This window comes from Camelus ferus, chromosome 6 (assembly GCF_009834535.1).
Source record: "Camelus ferus isolate YT-003-E chromosome 6, BCGSAC_Cfer_1.0, whole genome shotgun sequence".
NCBI classification, from domain to species: domain Eukaryota; kingdom Metazoa; phylum Chordata; class Mammalia; order Artiodactyla; family Camelidae; genus Camelus; species Camelus ferus.
In genome coordinates this window covers 40,426,547-40,445,480 of record NC_045701.1, presented here as the reverse complement: position 1 = coordinate 40,445,480, position 18,934 = coordinate 40,426,547, and the positions used below count along the sequence as shown (strand labels likewise).

General features: G+C 39.4%; 1 protein-coding gene and 1 long non-coding RNA gene across 2 annotated transcripts in view; both read left to right on the top strand.

Moving 5' to 3' along the window:
* Window positions 1-18,934, top strand: part of LOC116664227 — a 59,155-nt gene that overhangs the window by 13,848 nt on the left and 26,373 nt on the right. The gene's annotated exons all lie outside the window — the stretch shown is intronic.
* SPTSSA (serine palmitoyltransferase small subunit A) lies at window positions 444-17,806 on the top strand. The gene is made up of 2 exons (XM_032481858.1): window positions 444-607; window positions 16,649-17,806. Exons 1-2 carry the CDS (start codon window positions 505-507, stop codon window positions 16,750-16,752), a joined length of 207 nt encoding a protein of 68 aa, XP_032337749.1. The 5' UTR covers window positions 444-504; the 3' UTR covers window positions 16,753-17,806.

The following is an 18,934-nucleotide window of genomic DNA, read 5'->3' as shown; positions in this document are numbered from 1 at the left end:
CGTTCACCCTAGTAAGCCCCCTGTCCTGTAGCCCGCCTAAGGCATTACTGGTATTCCAGAAATATTTCTTCCAACGGCGTTTCTGGGCGGGACTGGAGAGACCCACCGCCTATCCGGGCCAGCGCCCGCCCGTGCGGCCCGACCCTAGCGGGCAGTAACGCCCCACCCTCCAACGGCCGGACGAGGCGGAGCCGGGCGGGGCGCTCTCGCGGGGACAGTTCTTCGGCTCGCGTGGGCGCGGCCCGGGGAGGGGGAAACGCTCCGGGGGCGGTGCGGCGCCCGGCCCAGGCCTGGCCAATGAGCACCGGCCGGCCGGGGCTCGCGGCCGGCGGCCCGGGCGCGCGCGGGGCTGGGCGTGCCCGCGGGTGACGCGCCGGACTGGGCCGGCCAATGGGCGATGGGTGGCGGGCGGGCGGACCTGGCGGCCGGGAGCTTTAGGACGCGAACCGGAGGCCGGCCGGACAGACTGACGTTTGGCTGCGGCGCGGGAGGCGCGTGGCGGGGATGGCGCTGGCGCGGGCCTGGAAGCAGATATCCTGGTTCTACTACCAGTACCTGCTGGTCACGGCGCTCTACATGCTGGAGCCCTGGGAGCGGACTGTGTTCAGTATCCTGCGCGGGGCCGGGCGTGGGTGCGGCGCGGTGGGGGGGGGGGGGCCGGGGCGGCATCCTCCCGAGCCCTGGGCCTGGCGCGCGGGGGGCGGCGGGAGGGCGGAGAGGCGGCCCCACGGGAACGGCGCGCGCGGACTGGCCTCTTCGCGGCTGGCGTGTGGGGCCGAGGTCTCGGGGCCCAGAGTGGCGCTCCCGCGTTTGCAGGTCGGAGGCAGATCTCTTGAGATCGGAGGTCGCTGGGGAGTCACTTGACCTGAGAGAAAAGCGTCTTTATTGCTGGAGGAGATCTCCTAGGGCGATGTCTGCCTGGTGTGCCCTCGCCTGCACTTCGGCCATGCCAGTCTTTGATTCAGTCTCCTGTTCCTGTGGGAGGCAGGGACCGTGTAAGAGGAACACACCACTCTTGGCTTGGACGCCTTTGACCTTTAACTGTCCCTGCTTTAGCTCTTTTTGGTCCTAATGAGAATGCTAACCAGTTTATCAGCTTTTAAATTAGGTTGTGAGTTTGTCTTCATGGCATTTCAGTATAGTTTTTGAAAGCTGTTAATTGTATCTTTTTGGTCTTCAAGATCGATAGTTTAAAAAGTGTGGTCTGCTCGTTAATTTGCTGTTTACATAGTCCGTAGAAGTCAAGCGGGAGAAGGAATTTGTGGTTATTTGTAGATAGTGTTTGAAACTGTGTTTTCGGTAGATAGCTAATTAATACTTGTTAATAACTACTGAGTGTTTGTTACGAGCCAAGGAAGTGTGCTAAGCACTTCACCTGTATCTTAACTCATCTAACTCTCACAACCTCAGTTAATAACTCAAGGTTGTGAAGAGAGGCTCCCTCTGGTCTGTCTCCATTTGTCTATGTTGACTTCCCTTAATATTATTCTTGCAAAATAAATACGAATAATGAGATGTAACTTTTTTTTTTTAACTTGAGGACCAACATGAAACATATTTTACATAACATGGTTGCTTCTACAGAGCCTCTCCTCTTCAATGTGGTTTAGTTTGGAGTAGCTTCAGAACAACTATGCAAACACATTGTTGCGTTGTGGTAGAGTGCCTGAGGTAATTTCATTCCAAGCCTTAATAAATGTGTTTATTTGTATTGAACTAGCATAAGATTGTACTCAAAGCTGAGTCTTTTGTTTCAACACTTTTAAGGCATCTTAGCTACTTAAAAGGAAATTTAGTTTTATTATTGTTGGCATTTCTTTCCAAACCTGGAACTTAAGAACCAGAATGCATATTTTGGATTTACTTTACTGAATGTAAAGTATTCTCTAATTTCCTCCACCATTTATTTGTAGCTGCACTGGTCTCTAAATTCTGTAGGTTAGAGTGCAGGAAGTCATCCTTGTAAAATGTATACTAAAATATAGGACATCTCTTGACTCAGTCGTTAAGAAGTGAATTTAAACAATGCTGTGCTAAATTGAAACTCTTTAAATCAGAAGTTGAATGTAGAGCCCCACTATCAGAGTATTCTGTAGATTTTACACTTAAAAGCTTTTGTTGGCATGTGGATGAATGCTACAGTGTCAGTGGTGTTAAGGTTTTTTTGTATTATGTTGCAGTAGTAATAGTGTCCTAGAAGTACCTACATGATGGCTTTTTTCAGGGGTGGGGGATGAAGACATAAATTATGAAATAATATGTAGTACCTCTGGATTTTTGCCTTTGAAGCTTTTGTTTGTGGGACCAAAGGATTTCAAAACAAAAACAAAAACAAAAACAAAAAACTAGTGAGAAATGCAGCCAACTAGAAAGAGACATGCTGGGAACCACTGACTTTAACTTCCAGAGGGAAAGTTTTTAATATATTTCAAAAGTCCCCTTTCCTTACTGGCAGCCATCAGTGGGAAAGGAAAGAGCAAGTTTTGTAACCAAGACAGGTTTTGTAACCAGTGAAATACTCCCTTTAGTGCCTCACTGAATAGCATTGTAACTGTGCTGTTGAGGGGAAGTGGAAAATTAAAAATACTTTGTTCAAATAAATTGAAGCATAAGTAAACATTATTTTAGCCTTGCCTTTTTAATTAAAAAAAAATAAAGCTTTATTCTGTAATTACTGGGTTATATTTGCCATCTCTCTGTGGCTTCTTATGTTTCCATGGCATTTTATACTTCCATTTATTTTAACCAAAATGTGAAGTTTTTTAGTTTATATTGGGGATTTGATTCCCCCTGAAAGACATTCCATGTTTCTTCAAGAAAAGAGGTGTGTTTCCCCCCCTCCAGCCACACTGCTGGAAATGCAACTAATACGTGACAAACATTTGTTTATATGTTGATTTTTCATTTCAAAGAAATCACAGAAGTATTTGGGAAATGGTAAAAGAGATCTGATTTTAAACCACTTTTAGAGTAGCTTTTAGACTTGGCTGTTTCTGATGAACAAAATTAAGTTCTTGGAGAGAATTCAAACTTTTAAAGAAATGGAAAAGACTGTAGGTTGAAAGAACTTCTTTGATTTACTTTGAAGATGTTAACAAAGTTAACATTGCTCTGTCTACTCATTTGTTAACTATGTACATTTGCTGAATTCTGCATTTTACAAGTATTATGTACTTTCTAGTTGCCAGATACTATTCTAGATAGTAGGGCTGTAACTATAAATAAAACAGATAAAATATTTATTCTAATGTCACTTGTAAATAAGTGAAAAATATAGACTATTAGATTGTTATAGCTGTTATGAAGAAAAATAAAACAGATAGGAACCAAGAAAGAGGGCATGTTCTTTGATTTTAGCTAGAGTGGTCAGGAAGGGGACATTCAGAAAGATTTAAGCAGGAAAAAACTTCAGGGGATTGAGCATCCCAGGCAGAAGGAACAGTAACTACAAATGCCCTAAAGCACCAGCATGTCTGGCATTTTTCTGGGACAGCCGAGTGTCTGGTGCGGCTGGGGCCAAGGGAAGGAGAGGGTGAGTCGTAGGCAAGGAAGTCAGATCTGGTAGGGCCTGCTAGGTATGGGGTGAGAATTCTTGAGGTGAGAGAGGTGCTCACACTTTTTGGGTAGAGTCACTCAAATCCAGTAACAGTTTTCTCACTGACATTAGTTTTTTTTTAAAAAAATTGAAGTATAGTTGATTTATAATGTGCTAGTTTCAAGTGTACAGCAAAGTGATTCAGTTATACATATATGTGTATGTATATATATTTTATATATATTCTTTTTCAGATTCTTTTCCATTATAGGTTATTATAAGATATTTCACTGACATTTTAATATTTAATAAAGTAGGAAAATAAGCTATAGGTATATACATTTTTTTTCTCCATGAGACTCAAAGCTGTTTTCATTTTGAATGGAAAAGAAATACAGCCTAGGAACAAATTTGTTCTCATTTTTAATGTACTGAATTCTGTTCTAAGTTTCCAAGAGGATGATTTCATTTCTTCCTTCAAGGAAATTAGATCCAAGTTTAGGAGAAATTAGAATTTACACATGTTCTCAGATGTATCCCCTTCATGTCATTCTGTGAGGGAGCTGGGCAGTGAGTGTCCTGGGGTGCAGGGCGGGAAGCCCGTGATGGACTGGAGTGCTCAGAGACCCTTCAGGGACGAATCTGAGTGTTTTGCTGTATTTTTTCCCACATGGGAAGAAGGTATGGACTGGGGTGCAGAGGTGTCCTGGGATGGCGAGTCCGCCAGGCTGACTGGCTGGAGCAGGGATTCTTTAAGGCCAAATAGGTGGGAAGTCAAGTTCAGAAAGCAGGTTGGGGCTGTTTATTAATTGAACGGACACTTCTGTGTGTGTACCTTGTGCCAGATGCTGCCCTAGGTGTCTATGATATATTAGTAAGCAAATGAGGCAGAGATCCCTGTCCTCGGGGAACTTTTATAACAAGTGGAATGAATATATGGTATGTTAGGTGGTAAGCATTATGGAAAACAGGAAAGTAGGTCGCTGGATAAGAAATGTGCAGATGGGATGGAGTTGCTGTTTTTATAGAGGCTATCAGGAGAGGCTTTGTTGAGAAGGCATATTTGAGTAAAAATGTAAGGGAGATGAGGGAGTAGCAGGGTAGAAATCTGAGGGAAGAGCATAGCTGGCAGAGGGTATAGCCATTGGAAAGTCCCTGAGTCCAGAGCTGACCTGGCATGGATGAAGGCCATCACTGAGGCAGGTAAGGGGGGAGCAGAATGAGCATGGGGGAGAGTAGCAGGTGGTGAGGTCAGAGTCATTGGAGGTCCTGGAGGTCATTGTAAGGACTTTGGTTTTTAATCTTGGAGAAAAAAAGGTGCTCTTGGAAAGTTTCATAGGGGAATGATCCAATCTGACTTTTTAAGTTTGAAAAGGTTTACTTTGGTTGCAGCATTTGGAATAGATTAAGGATGGTCAGAGGAGGCAAGGATAGAAGCAAAGGTAGGTGTTTTCGATTGAGAAAGGCTTTGAATGATAATGAAACAGTGAGCATTAAAAATTTTAAGCTGTATACTATTTTCAGTAGCAACTATTTATTTTCTTAGATTTTTGCTGTGTCCTCAAATGCTTACAGCTAGAATTAAGAAGGATTTTTCTTCGCATCTCAGTATACCAGAGTAATTAAAGTATTTGAGAGTTTAGAAAATATGAATTTTTGAATTGTAAATGAAAAATAGATTGTACATCCTCATGGTTCAAAACTCAAAAGATACAACAAGGTAGTTGGTGAAAAGTTCCTTCTACCCCTGACCTGGCCACCCCGGGGCAACCAGTGTCAGAAGTTTCCTGTGCATCTTCCTGAGATATTCTGTGAACACCTGGAAAATACTCTTCATAGATGTTGTTTTGGTGTGCGTGGTTTAGTGAAATCAAGGTTTTTATAAGCCATTCAAGAGGTGTTTGTGGCATATATTTTGCCATGCCCTTTTGGAGTTACTAACAATGATTGATATGGTTTCCTACAATTAAGTGTCTGTGTGTGTGTGTGTGTGTGTGTGTGTATGTGTATGTGTATTTCCTATCTAAAGTATATTTTGTAAGTGAACACAACAAACAGAACAAAATTGACCAAGCAAAGCCCTGTATATTGGCCACTGGGGACCTTTAGATCACTGTCTGTCTCTGTCTTTGGCAGAGCTTCCTCTCAACTAGTCAGTGAAGGGAATTACCTTTAAAACCCCAATTCACCAGAGTCCTCTACTAGAACTTTTTTCTCAATGAGCTTTTTTGAAGAAAATGTATGTAGAGAATCATCTGACAATTTAAATAGATTTCCAGTGAAAGTCAGCATGTGATTTGATGATTAGGCAAAATTCTTAATATCAGAAAGTTACTTCTAGAAAAATATTCTCAGTAAATAAGCTTAATGCCTTTTAGAAAGATTTTTATCAAAGTACTTTGAAGTCAAATGTTGTTTTGAATAACCCTGAAATAACCTGAACATTTTGCACTACCTTCAAACTTATGTAGAAGAATAATTTCTTCCCAATAATGTTCAGTCTTTCTTTTGTATTTTAATAACTTCTTCCCAATAGTGTTCAGTCTTTTGTATTTTACGCAGTTTCCTCTGGATCTTCCTTTTGTAGAAATGAATACAATTTTTTGTTACCAGGGAGGGTTAAAGGCAGAAAGCAGAGGTAGGAATAATTGTTACCGATAAATTAATGCTTATAATCCTCCAGCTCGGTGGTATTCAGGCTTTTCATTTGTGTATCCCCAAAGGAACAAAAAGGACCTACTTTGTATCTTCTCATTCATTTAAGTTGATATCTGAAATCTTTCATAGTAAATCTAGACAGTTACAAAGGATTTAATATTTTGCTTTTTATTTTATTATTGTATATTTTTGCTAAAATCTTAAAACCATACTTTTTTCTTATACAATTCATAGAAATTGTTCATCACATGACCTGATTGGCAAAGTTGGTCCTCATTGTGAAGCCAAATAGGCAAAATCAGCCTTCATTTCTGTCAGAAAAAGCCCAGTGCCATTTTTCTGTTCAAAGAATTGTAATGTAAACAACTTCAGTCCTGCCTTACTTTTTTGTTGTTGCTATTGTATAATTTTATTTAACAGTCAGTGGTTAGTTCTCATCCATATTGACTGTAGATTTCTGAAAGTGGTGACGGGTACATAGGTAACCAATGTACAGAGCTTGTTTGGTGAACCTTCATCCTCATTATGTTTTCTGGACAACCACACACCCACACAGTGTGGGACATTCCTTATCCCTTTGGCCTCGGCAGCTTTGTTGAAACTGGTGTCACTGCGCACATCGGGTATTCCTATCTCCCTCATGGCAAATTTCCAGATCTCTTTCAGTGCCTGAGGGGCACCCTTCTTGAAGCCCACTCCCTGGGTGCGCTTGTGATTGTTGGCAGTGTATTCTTTGGTCTCTACTTCAGCGATGGCAGAAAGGCCCTTCTCACCATCCTTTTGCTGGAGCCATTTTGCCAGGCTCAGGTTGGGAAAGTGTCCCATTTCTGAATTCAAATTTTTAGGTGCACAGATAGATGAGGCTTGGTGCTGTGCCAGGAGTTTCATTACCTGAATGAAGTAAAGTACAAAGGAAGTTAGTTGTTGTTCCTTTGTTTGCTCTCCCAGAGGTTATTTTATACTCTGGGGAAAGGTGTAATTGTAAGATTCAGGAAGTAAAGTGGGAGGAGAAAGGTGTAGGAGGGAGTGGGAGGGAGAACTAGCCGATCACAGTTCTCAGATCAGCTTTCTGAGAGATCACAGTGGAAGCTGAAGATTTGTAAACTGATTCCCCTTAACCTAAGCCTCCTAACCCTCATTCTAACCCTGATCCTAAGCCTGAGAAAAGTCTTGTTAGCCCAGGGCTCCTGTGCTTTAGTTTGATGACAGCTTCTCTAGCTTGTTTTACACTTGATGTTGGCTGGCGATGTGATATGTTAGACTCCTTATTTGTACTGCCTTGGATATTATAAATTTTCTCTAGTAGCTTTCAGGGAAGGTGGAAGATAAAGCAAACTATGCTGCATAAGAACTGGATGATCCGTACCAGGATGTCAGGGGAAGTCATGGGAGGTTGATGGAAGTGGGTATAAAGCACATATAATCTACAGTGTTTCAGCATGTGATACCTGTGATTTGTCAGTAGAGATGATTGTGGATCCTGTCTTCATTGCTTCATATTCTTAAAGAGCTTGTGACCACCCCCCTCTTCCCCTCCCAGCCCAGGCTTTGAGTATTGTAACATTTGTGGTAGTTAAAAGCCAGGGGTATGGTAAGTTATTTAGATTAAAAAAAGATGCTCAAATTTAATAATTAAAACTATATGTTCCAGAAGGTCTACTTAATAGAATATATATATATTTTTGCTTAGAAATGCTTCAAAAATAATGGTGGGAAGGAAATAGCTCAGTGGTAGAGCATGTGCTTGGCATACATGAGGTCCTGGGTTCACTCCCCAATACCTCCGTTAAAAAAATAGTTATGGAATGATGGAAAGATAGTATTTATGACAAATAGTTATAAAAAGTAGAATTACTACTAATAAAAGAATTTTGGCCATCTTGTGTTATATGTATTCCTGAAAAATTCTCAAATAAGAGGATTTGTGGGAAAATAGCATTGGAGCAGACCACTCAAAATCGATGCAACTTCGTAAGCAGGCACTAACAGATGCAGCAGTTGGCATCTTTGGGGACAACTTGGATAGCCTGGGCGGCAGGCTGGAGGCTGCCCCATGGAACATTACCAATGCAAGGACAGAGTTGACTGGAAATGCTGAAGTCACAGAGATGGTGTGGGCTGCCCTGAGGGTGTGCAGGAGGCAGTGCAGTCCTGCCTTTAGCTGAGAGCTGTGCTAGCCTGGAGGGGTACCTATCTGGAGAGAGAGCCTGGGTGCCAATGCTAACTTTTAATTTTCTTAAAATAGAACTAAATGGACTCCTGCCTGTGCAGCAGCTGAGCTGAGGGATATTTCTTGCTGAAGGTTTTAATTCTTTTCCCACTAATCTGGTTCCTCTAATTTAGGAAGGATCCTATGTGAAATAAGGCAGCTCCTGTGTCCTCCTAGTCATATATGGGCTAATTAATGTTCCGGAAATGGGTTGTAGCAGAACAGATTATATTTTAGAGAAGACTGGTAATTTCTTTCCCCTTGACCCCAGCACTTCAAATCCTCATGAGGTTAATAGAAGCTCTAATTATAAAGGCACACAGTGGTACAGAGCCTTGGTGTCTCCGGGCTAGAGCTAAAACCACTTCTGGGATTTCAGTTCAGAGTTGAACATGTTCATTGCTGGTTTCAGCAGCATACTTTTTGTTTCGTTTTTAGAGTTTGTCATCAAGTTGTATTTTCTAAAATCAGTTTCCATACTTAGGTATAATTAACACTACAGAAAGCTCAGAGAATGGGCTTTGCTTGCTAAACACTAAGTTCTGATGCGGATGTGATATCCTTTAATATGGCCCAAGGGTATCAAACTGGCTCACACAGGCCTGTAACATTATCAGTATCTTCTACTTGCTTTCATTTAAGGCAGCTAGAAAAGTATCAAGAGATAGTTGATATATTTGGTAGAAATAAACCTTCTTAACATTTCTTTTGATGATGATCTCCGGTTTTTCAAGGTCAAGGGAAGAAACCTGCAATAATAAGGAAGCTTCCTTTTTGGAGTGTCATTCAGTAGCTGACACCTGCTTTCACTTGGGACTTTGATTGTTTTTCACCAAACAGCCTGCAGAAATACTTCATCAAATGCTTTCTTTTTTCATTAAGATGGTTCCTTAAAATAGATTAGATTTATCAAAACTTTTGAATATTTCTAAGGTAAACATAGCATTGTAGAGTTGATTTTACAAAAGATATTTGACTAATGGATTGTTTTAGATGACATTTTAGCTTTGTTTTTTGATGTGACCAGTGCCATCAGACTTAAATTATTTAGATTAGTGAAGAGGTATTAAGTCATACCCATTGGAACAAAGGTCCTGGCCTTTTCCCAGTGAGGAACTACTTTCGGTTTCCCCAAAGTCTTGTGAATAGATTGCTAAAGTAGGCAGTGATATTGTGGGGTTCCTGGCTGGGGCCGGAAATGTTAGTTACTGTGTTCTTACTTCTGATGTACTGTACTTATCTTTAAAATGTTTCCTCTTTTTGTTATTTTATTTATTTTTTTAAAGTTGCTGGGAAAAGGATTCGGGATGGCCCTTGTATAGGCAAAAGATCTTTATTTTTTCCTGTCTAGCTGGGAACTTAGCAGCTCATGATTAGTTGGGGGATCCCTGTTAAAGGAACAGCAAACAACATACAGATACATAGTTTCACATCTATTTGCCTTTTAATCCATTGAGCCCATAAAATATTTATGTTGTATCCAGGTTATAAATAATCTCTGATTGTTCACTCAGCCCTTCAACAAACATTTACCCTCAGCGCTTGCACATATCCTGGCACATTATCTGCTCAGTTCTTAAGTGATTGATGAAGTGCCTGCTTTGTCTCACAATGCACTGCAGCTGGAAGCAAGGAGCAGCTGAGGCATTCACTCTCAAGCACTTAAAGTTGAGTGGTAGAGATGGTTATAAACACAGAGGATGGAGAAGATGGGTTTTGAGGTTTTTTGTTTGTTACAGTGTAGATTTCACTACCTTTATTCTATATTTCTTGAATCATGGAGCCCCTTCTAAAACATAGACCTGATTAATCTATGTACATCTGCTGATACTTATACAGACAACAATAAGGGTTTGGTAAATGGAAAGATTACTCTCTATTACTTTGGGTATTATTTTCCAACGTAGGTGTACTATATATATAACATTGATTATTTACATCTTTTTCTGGGTGTGTATGTGTGTATATTCTCAGTGTCTCAAACAGAAGATGAAGGAAGATTGAAAAGTGGTACCTAAATGCCCTCTCCAAGCAAGTGGGATCCTAAAATTTTAGTGCAGGAAGGGACCTCATTTTGTGGAGAAGAAACTCTGGTCCAGAGAGATTGTGATGTTCTAGGATTATAATCTAAATTAATAAATCAGCAGGGTGACCTTGGGCAATTTCCAGACATAGGTCTGAGTCATAGCGTTAAATGCCCAAGCACTCAAACAATAATTTCAGTACAGCTTGTATTACCTTTTGTTGCAGAATGGATTTGATTTCCAGATTTTTGTATCATCTGAAAGGTAGGTGATGTGTGTCTCCATTTCATAGATGAGGAGACTAGCGATCAGAGAGTTTTTGACACAACCAGGGATTGGCAGAATTGCAGCTCAAACCTGGATCTGCTCCAGTGCCATGGTGACTCCAGTACTCATTTCTCATACTTCACAGAGTCTCAAGGATACTTTAAACTCTGAGAGGTGTGTTAAAGAATGCGGTGGTTTGAGAAATCCACTCAAGTACCAGATAGCAAATTATAGCTGGTATACTCTAAATGGTGTATGTTTAGCTCTGTTGGTGAGAACATTTCTAAGGAGAGGAAGGTTACACATTCCTTAACCTTGCAGATGTCACAATAAAACCAATGCCTGAGAGTGTCAATAAAACTGCCATTTTAAACGATGGCAAGCATAATCTCAGGGAATGTTCAACTCAGTATATCGGGGCTATTTCAGTTACATGGCTAAAACTGCTTAAATTGCATTGGTAGAAAGCTACTTTTAAAAGATACCTTCTTTTTGCATGTTCTGCAAAATGATTATAAGGGCTAGTAGAAGTTCCTTATGGGCAGTTGTTTACTTGTTCACTTAATATGAGTGTCACTGTATAGTTAAATCAGTTTTAAATATTTTCTCATGATTGAGAGCTTTAGAATAATTCTGAAACTTAATTGTATAGAAAACTTACTTTTAGAGGCTTATTTAATTACTATGATTCTAGAAATAATTAGGAGAAGTGGGATCAGGATATAGAAAAATTTTGGGGGGGAAACAGGATAAAAGTTAAATTTAATAACTGGCTCTGGATAAAAGGTTAGGTTTATTATTGTTGTTGTTGTTGTTGTTGTTATTTGGGCAGCTAATAAATTGGCATTTGCATCTAGGTTCAAGTGATTTTTGATAATTTTCTGTTTATCTTGGCCAGAATTGAGAGTTGTTTATTCTGTTTCTGAGAGCTAAGACTTTCTATTTCCTAGTAACAAATTAGATCCAATGATGCCCAACCCAAACTTTGTCAAGAAGATGCTTCACACAAAACAACTTTTATTCTAGGACTATATGCAGTTCTATTTTACTTCACAGTTCTTACTTACTAAAAAATGTTACTGACTATTCAGGCATGCAGAAAACCCCATAAAGAGTAATATGAAAGTGTACCTGTGCCACCAACTAGCTGAGGAAAACATTACTAATACATTTGAAGATCCTTTATGCCCCTTCTCACTTGCTTCTCCCTCTCCCCATTTCAGCCCACTGAGTAACCACTATCCTGAATTTAGCATGTATAATCACCACTTGTTATTCCTTTTCCTCCATACATATGCATCACAACATAATGCAATAGAAAGTCATGAACTCTAGTATCTTATATTTTAACCAGGCAAAAACCTTTTCAAGTTTTGGTAAGTTCTTGTTTCACTTGGAAAAGTGTCCTGATTTTTTTTTTTCCTTTTTCAGTTTTATTAGGTAGAATTATTATGGTTCGACTGCACATACACATTATATTGTATGTAATTACATATATACAGTATACTGCACCTTTTTTTAGTTTACATATATGCACTGTTTCTAAGAACAGATTAGAGCTTTAGCTTTTTAAACTTACATAGAAAATGTCCTAATTTTATATGCATGTGAAAATGTAAAGGTTTGACAATTCAGTGTTCACAAAATTGAGCTTAAGTTTCTGATTCCTGTCTTATAGTGGAGCAATTGCTGTGCAGCTAATTTATGCTTGTTCCTTAACTGATACATTCTCCGCACTAAATTGAAGAATTAGAGTGTCATAAAGAGTGTGTAATATAATCTTTCAAATGGTGGCTTTTTAGTAGTTACTTCTTACAGGAATTGAATTTAAGCCAATGACCTGAAGATTATTACTATACCATTTCATTTGCTTGAAAGTCTTACATAAAAGTTGATTAAAAAAAAAAGAACAAAAACAACAAGTATTTTGAAAATATGATGTTGCTTAGAAACACTTTGTGTTCCTTTTCGGTAGTCACCACGGAGTTTGTCAGTCACAGTAATATGTGGAATATGTAGGAAGCACCACAGTAAATCTAGAGTCAAATGGTGTTTCTTGAGCGATTCCTTTATTCATCAAATATTTATTAAGCATATCTTATGTTAGATCTTGAAGATACAGAAATAATAAGCTATTGTTTCTGTGTTCAAGGAGTTGGTAATCTGGATGAGATAGATTTATCTACAAATAGATAATGTCAGGTGATGAGTGCTGTATGATATGAATAAAGAGCTTTATGAGCATCAGGGAGTAATTCTGCCAGGAGGTTGGTGTAAGAATGGAAAAAATATGAGTGCTAGGGAAAGCCTCGTACAAGAGGGGATAACTCACTGAGCTCTAAGAATGATTAGGTTTTACTTGGAGGAATAGGACTTTTCATATATAGGAAGGTGTCACAGTACCCTGGTTAAGAACACAGATTTTAGGAGTTTGACTGATTTGGTTTGGAACTGGCTCCATGGCTTACTCTGATTTTGGAATGTTACTTGAACTTGCTGAAGGGCCTAACACAATGCCAAGCACACACTAGACATTCACAAAATGAAAGCTGTACCACCATTATCCTTACTTATATAATTAAGCCATAAACAAAGGCAGAGCAGTATGAAAATATGGAACGTTGTTTCCTGAGACTCACATAATGCGGCGTGAGGAGGATGTGTGTTTGTTGGGGGATGACTTGGAGCGTGGGGAGGCATGATGGAAAAGTAGCACAGTACAGTGACCTTTGAACAAGCAGGGTTATGGGTGCTGACCCCTGCATAGTCGGAAATCCAATTATAACTTTACAGTTGGCCCTGTGTATCTGTGGCTCCGCAGAGTCAACCGACTGTGGGTCATGTACATTGTACTGTAGGACGTACTTAATGAAAAAAATCCACGCATAAGTGGACCACTGCTATTCAAACCCTTGTTGTTCAAGGGTCAACTGTAGATGCCCTTGGTCCCCACCCTGACCCATTTGCCAGCAGTGTATGTATCCCCTGCTGCTGTGAGTGCTGTCTGCCAGTGCCTTTAGCTGCCCTCTGCTCCCGAGTACTGCCCAGCCAAGGCAGCTGTCTTGTGCAGGTGGTTTTTCCTCATCCCATTGTGGAGCCAATGAATGACAGTTTAAGAGATGCAAAAGGTCAGGCCTCCTGCCTCAAAGCAATGCCAGCATGTGGTTCAATGCATGCTCCAGGGCGCCCTGTGGGAGCTGAGCCCCTGCACCTACTTAGCTTCCCCCCACCCACTCTGCTCTGTTCTACTCAGTCCCCTTCTGCTAAAAGTCCCTTAAGAATAACTTGTACAAGACTCCTTGTTCCAATTTCTTGATCCTTGTCTACTTCTTGCACTCTAACCTAAGACAGGTACTTTGGGCTAGATTGGAAATGTCCTGGATGCTTGGCTTAGAATTCCTATAGGTGCTATCCCATAGGCAGTGGGGAGCCTAATGCATTTAAAAGGCTCACTCTAGTAAAGAGTGGCTAGGAGCCTAAAATGGGAGTTTTTACATGATTAAGTACGGAATTATAAATATCTCAATCATTGATCATTGGTTAGGGTAGGGAAACATGAGATAAGAGTCATTTGTAGGGGTTCGAAAGAACTGAGACGTCTTTAATCATTTAAATTTGGGGAGAAGGAATCAAAGCAGTTTCTAGATTGGGTGACTAGGCAAGTAATTAATCTGTAGTTATATCAAATAGTGTATCAGCTACTTTCAGATCATTGGAAAAGTAAGACTCATAGGAAGAAGTGGTTTTGGAGAAAGTTAATGAATTCCAGTTTTGGCTCTTGAATTTAAGAAGATCATGGATGGAAATGTCCAGTGTCATGGGAACTACTTGTCTGTAGTACACAAGCTGTGGTCGGAGCAACATGAAAATGGTTGTGTGTAGGACCCAAGGCAAATCCCTGGGAATTCCACTTTACCGTGTAGAATCCTTTTAGATGCAAGTATAACAAAAATTGTCTAAAGGTGGTTTAAGGGAAAAGGGAATGTATTGGCTTATGTATCTGAAAAATCCAGTGGTAGGATGGGCTTCAGGTCATTTGATCCGGGTTCTGGCTCCATTTTTCTGCGAATCTTTTTGTTCCATCACCTTCATCTGTCAACTTCTGTTCTGAGTTTTGCTTTTCTCATGGAGGCAAAGTGACTCCAGTGATTCCAGGATTCCATCAGCAAATGGCATTTTCTAGAAGGAGAGAGAATCTATTCCTGAATTCCAGACAGAAGTCCTAAACTTTGAGCTGGTTGATCAGATTTGGGGGTGGGCATTGTTACAAAGAGAAGCTCTTAACTGGTTCAGATCCGTCAGGGCTTATGCCTGGAGATGGGGAAGGGTCAGGCCCACTCAGAGAGCACGGCTGCTTTCCTCTAAGGAGGGATGGAGTCGATGTTTGGGAGAAAAGCACAAATTTAGCTCTAATTATCTCTCACATTAGTGTAGACAGAGAAAAAGAGCCAATGAAATAGAAAAATAATGTGAGAGAGGGGAGGAGAGCCCTAGAGAAGTACCTCAGCTCTGAGTGGGAAGGAATTGTGAAGAGGAAGGGTGAAAATAGCATCAATTCAGATGGCTACCAGAGTTGACAGGCAGTATCGGTGACCTGGGAGCAGTGTCTGTAGCCTGGCGGGGCAGAAGGCAGATGGGTGGGTGCGGGCTGAACAGTGATACAGCAGCTAGTATGTACCTTTTTTTTTTTTCTAAAGAGCTTAAGTGGTAAATACAAAGTGGTTGTTTAGAAGAGAACTGGATTAAGGGAGGTTGTAAAGTAAATTAAAAAAAAATTGATCATGGGAGACTTTTCACCCATATTTGCTGGATGACGAGAATGAATTTAGGGTTTGAGTCGGATAGCTCCCACTTAAGCTCTGGCTCTGAAGACAAGTATGGCCCTGGACAAGCCCCTCAGTGTTCTGTCAGTCTCTGATGAATCATTGTCACAATAAACCTTTCACAGGAAAACTGTAAGGGTCAAGCAAGATAATACATAAAAGAGGTTTGTCGACTAGACTGTTAGACAAATATTAGCTGGTAGTAAGCACATTGTTTGCTTAAACCCTATCTTCTAGTAAAGGAATGTCAGATATTATCAAACCACTAGTATGTAGAGCCGAAAGGATGAAAGACAGGAGGTGAGGGAGGAGGGGAGAGAGATAGAATGAATGAATGAATGAATGAATGAATGAATGAAACACAATTCCAGTTTGGAAGCAGTTTTTCCTCTGAGCATGGCTGCATGATTCTGCAAAGCAACAAGCCCTTAGATTTAATGTGATTTTTGGTAGCAGTATTTTGTGTGGCCCAAGAGGAAGGCTCCTTGTTGATATGCATATATGCAGTTTAAATGCCTTTTGGAATGCAGAGAAAGGAACACAGTGCAGACTGGTTTTTGTTTAGGTTATTAAGATGACTTTCATTTGATGTTGTTGCAAATGAAATTATTATTATTAAATTATTAACAATAAATGTTTAATAGTAGCAAGTGCTACCAGTTTATGTCATTAGTATATGGTTGATCTTTGTCTGGCTCTAAAGCTAATATTTTAGCCACATTCTAGTCTAAATAATTCTAAAATTCTTGGGTCAGACATTCCTATTACTGCAAAAGTAATACTGCAGTCATTGATACTGTACAATCGCATTCCTATACATTTCTGTTTCTTAGTTTGAACAGTGTCTCTTTCTATGTATCATTTTAAGCAACCTGATGTTTTGAAATATAATAAGGAGAATAATAGTACCTACCACATAATGTGATGGTGAGGATAAAATGAGCTCAGGTGTAGTTAAGGTTAGTGGTTATAATTAGAGTTATTAGTTTCTTATAAATACTTGATATGCATGAGAAAGCATCAAGTGAATGGATACTTCTACATAAAATAGTTGTTGAAAAAATTTGGGGTTTCAGTTTTGAAGAAATTAAGAAAAAGCAAATGAAATGAAGTTTCCTTAACTGCAGCTCAGACTCCATGCTGGTTTCCATCATGGGGATGGCGCTGTACACGGGCTATGTCTTCATGCCTCAACACATCATGGCGATACTGCACTACTTTGAAATTGTACAGTGACCACAATGTGAGCAGAATCAAGACACTCCTTAGGGAAGAACCACCCTCCGAAGTTGGAATGAGACTTCATCAGATGTCATAAGAAACTCTACTAGATATCAACATAATCAACCCTATGAATATAAAGACTAAAATTCATGAGTAGAACAGGAAAACAATCCTGACTCATGTGTTGTGTTCTTTATTTTTGATTTTGAAAGAGGCTCTTGTATAGTAATTTTTGTCTATTTTAACATTGTAGTCATTTGTACTTTGATATCAGTATTTTCTTAACCTTTGTGACTGTTTCAATATTACCCTGTGAAAGCTTTTCTTAATGTAAATTTGAGTACATTTTAATTGCCTTCTATTTCTAAAACCCAAAGTCATTAGTTGGGCTTTACCATTCTTGCTATTGTATGGCATACACATCTGCCTGGATATATTTCTACTCTTGACCAAAGTTTTGTAAGAAAAAATTCAAGATTTGGGGCAGGGGACTGGGGAGGGAGGATATTTTATTGAGAACTATTTACAAAAGATTTATCTGTAGGTTTGAACTCAGGAGTACAGTTTTAGCTATCTAGACTCTACTCTTAACAGCTTTTGCTTTAAAACTACTAAAGCGTTTCTTAACAATGAAAAAGAAAGATCTTGCTAAAGTTAAAATAAGGAACAGCTCACCTTTTAAATATTCAATCCTTGTGTGGACTCATTTCCAGAAAACTTTGGTGATGATTTCTTGTGACAAATGGTGGTTAAGTAGCATTATTATGCAATGCTTAAATACCGTAGAGTTTTTAATAGAAGGTTAAACCAGTTTCCTCTGAAGGCTGTTAGTAACAATGTTCTTCCTTAAATTAATTTTGTGGTTGTAATGGGTGCTGCAAATGCGTTTGCACATTGCAATATGATGAGATGAATTGTTGTTAAAAACTATAGCAAAAAGAAATGAAAAATTGGTTAAAATCCTTTCACTCTTTGTATTTTTTTTTTAAGATTTTTATTCCTTAAATGTAAAATGACTACCTAATTTTTTGACGTAAACTCATTAAATTCAAAGATGGAAAAATCAGTTGATGTAGCAGTGTTTTTTTCCCTTGATGGTTAACTATGGATCTGATATTTATGTTTCTGAATTGATTGCAGTGGACAGATAAGCAGTAAGTATATGTTAACATGTCTCTCAACATAAAAGTATTACTAATTATAAAAATTAGACATATTATATTTTAACATGCCTCCCAGAATAAGTTTTGCTATTTTAAAAAAAAATGTGTTTTTTGTCCCAAATTGCAAGGAATAGACTTTCAAAGAGTTTTCTAGTCCAGAGATACTAAGTAATATATAAAAGTTTGATATTTTTAAAGAATAGTTTATATTATCACTATTAAATAGGGATGGCGAGGATAATATATAATTATTTGAAGTTGTTTTGAAGTAGTTACAAGTAGTTGTATATGGTTATGTCTGGTTATGGTGTAATTATAGTATTCATCTATCTCAAGCGAAATAGTGCATATGAGAATTTAAGCTTGCATTTGTTCTATTAATTCTCAAATTTGGCTTTCTGCTGGTGACATCCCCCACCCCCACCCAAACCACTGACAAGTAGATTCTAATATCTGGATCTCTGGTGAGTTGAAGAAAGGACAAGCCGAGAATCACTAGTTTAGATGGGTATCCAGATCACCTATCCTAGCCCTCTTCTCAGAAATATTGCTATTGTGTAGCTGATAATTGTTACAAAACACTGGCCTGTGAGTTAGGTTGGAAGATAAGTTTAGCCTTACAGAGAATCTTGAGGAGAGTCAGAGAGAGAAATAGGAGCAGGTCCACTGAGAAGTAATCAGGGAAGGGTATTCTCACCCACTGATGCAAGTGTCTGGTCTCTTTGGTAGTAAATAACAAATGGGGAGGCCATTTCACTTTATCTGTTTACAGGAAGGTATTTATTAGCCAATTCTCTATGTGTCTCTTATGTTTCTGTATGTCTTCTGAGCAGAGATACTGACTGCCTTTTTTTCTGGAATATTTTTCAAGGTTATTTGTATAATAGAGAAAATAGAGAAGATATAATGTCTCTCCAGAACAAAGGGCAGGTTTGCTTAGAGCTTTGAAAGATCAAGGCTGTCTCCTTCTGAAGGGGCACTATAAAAGATTTGGGTTTCTTATGCTCAGGCTTCCTCTCCTGTAATACACC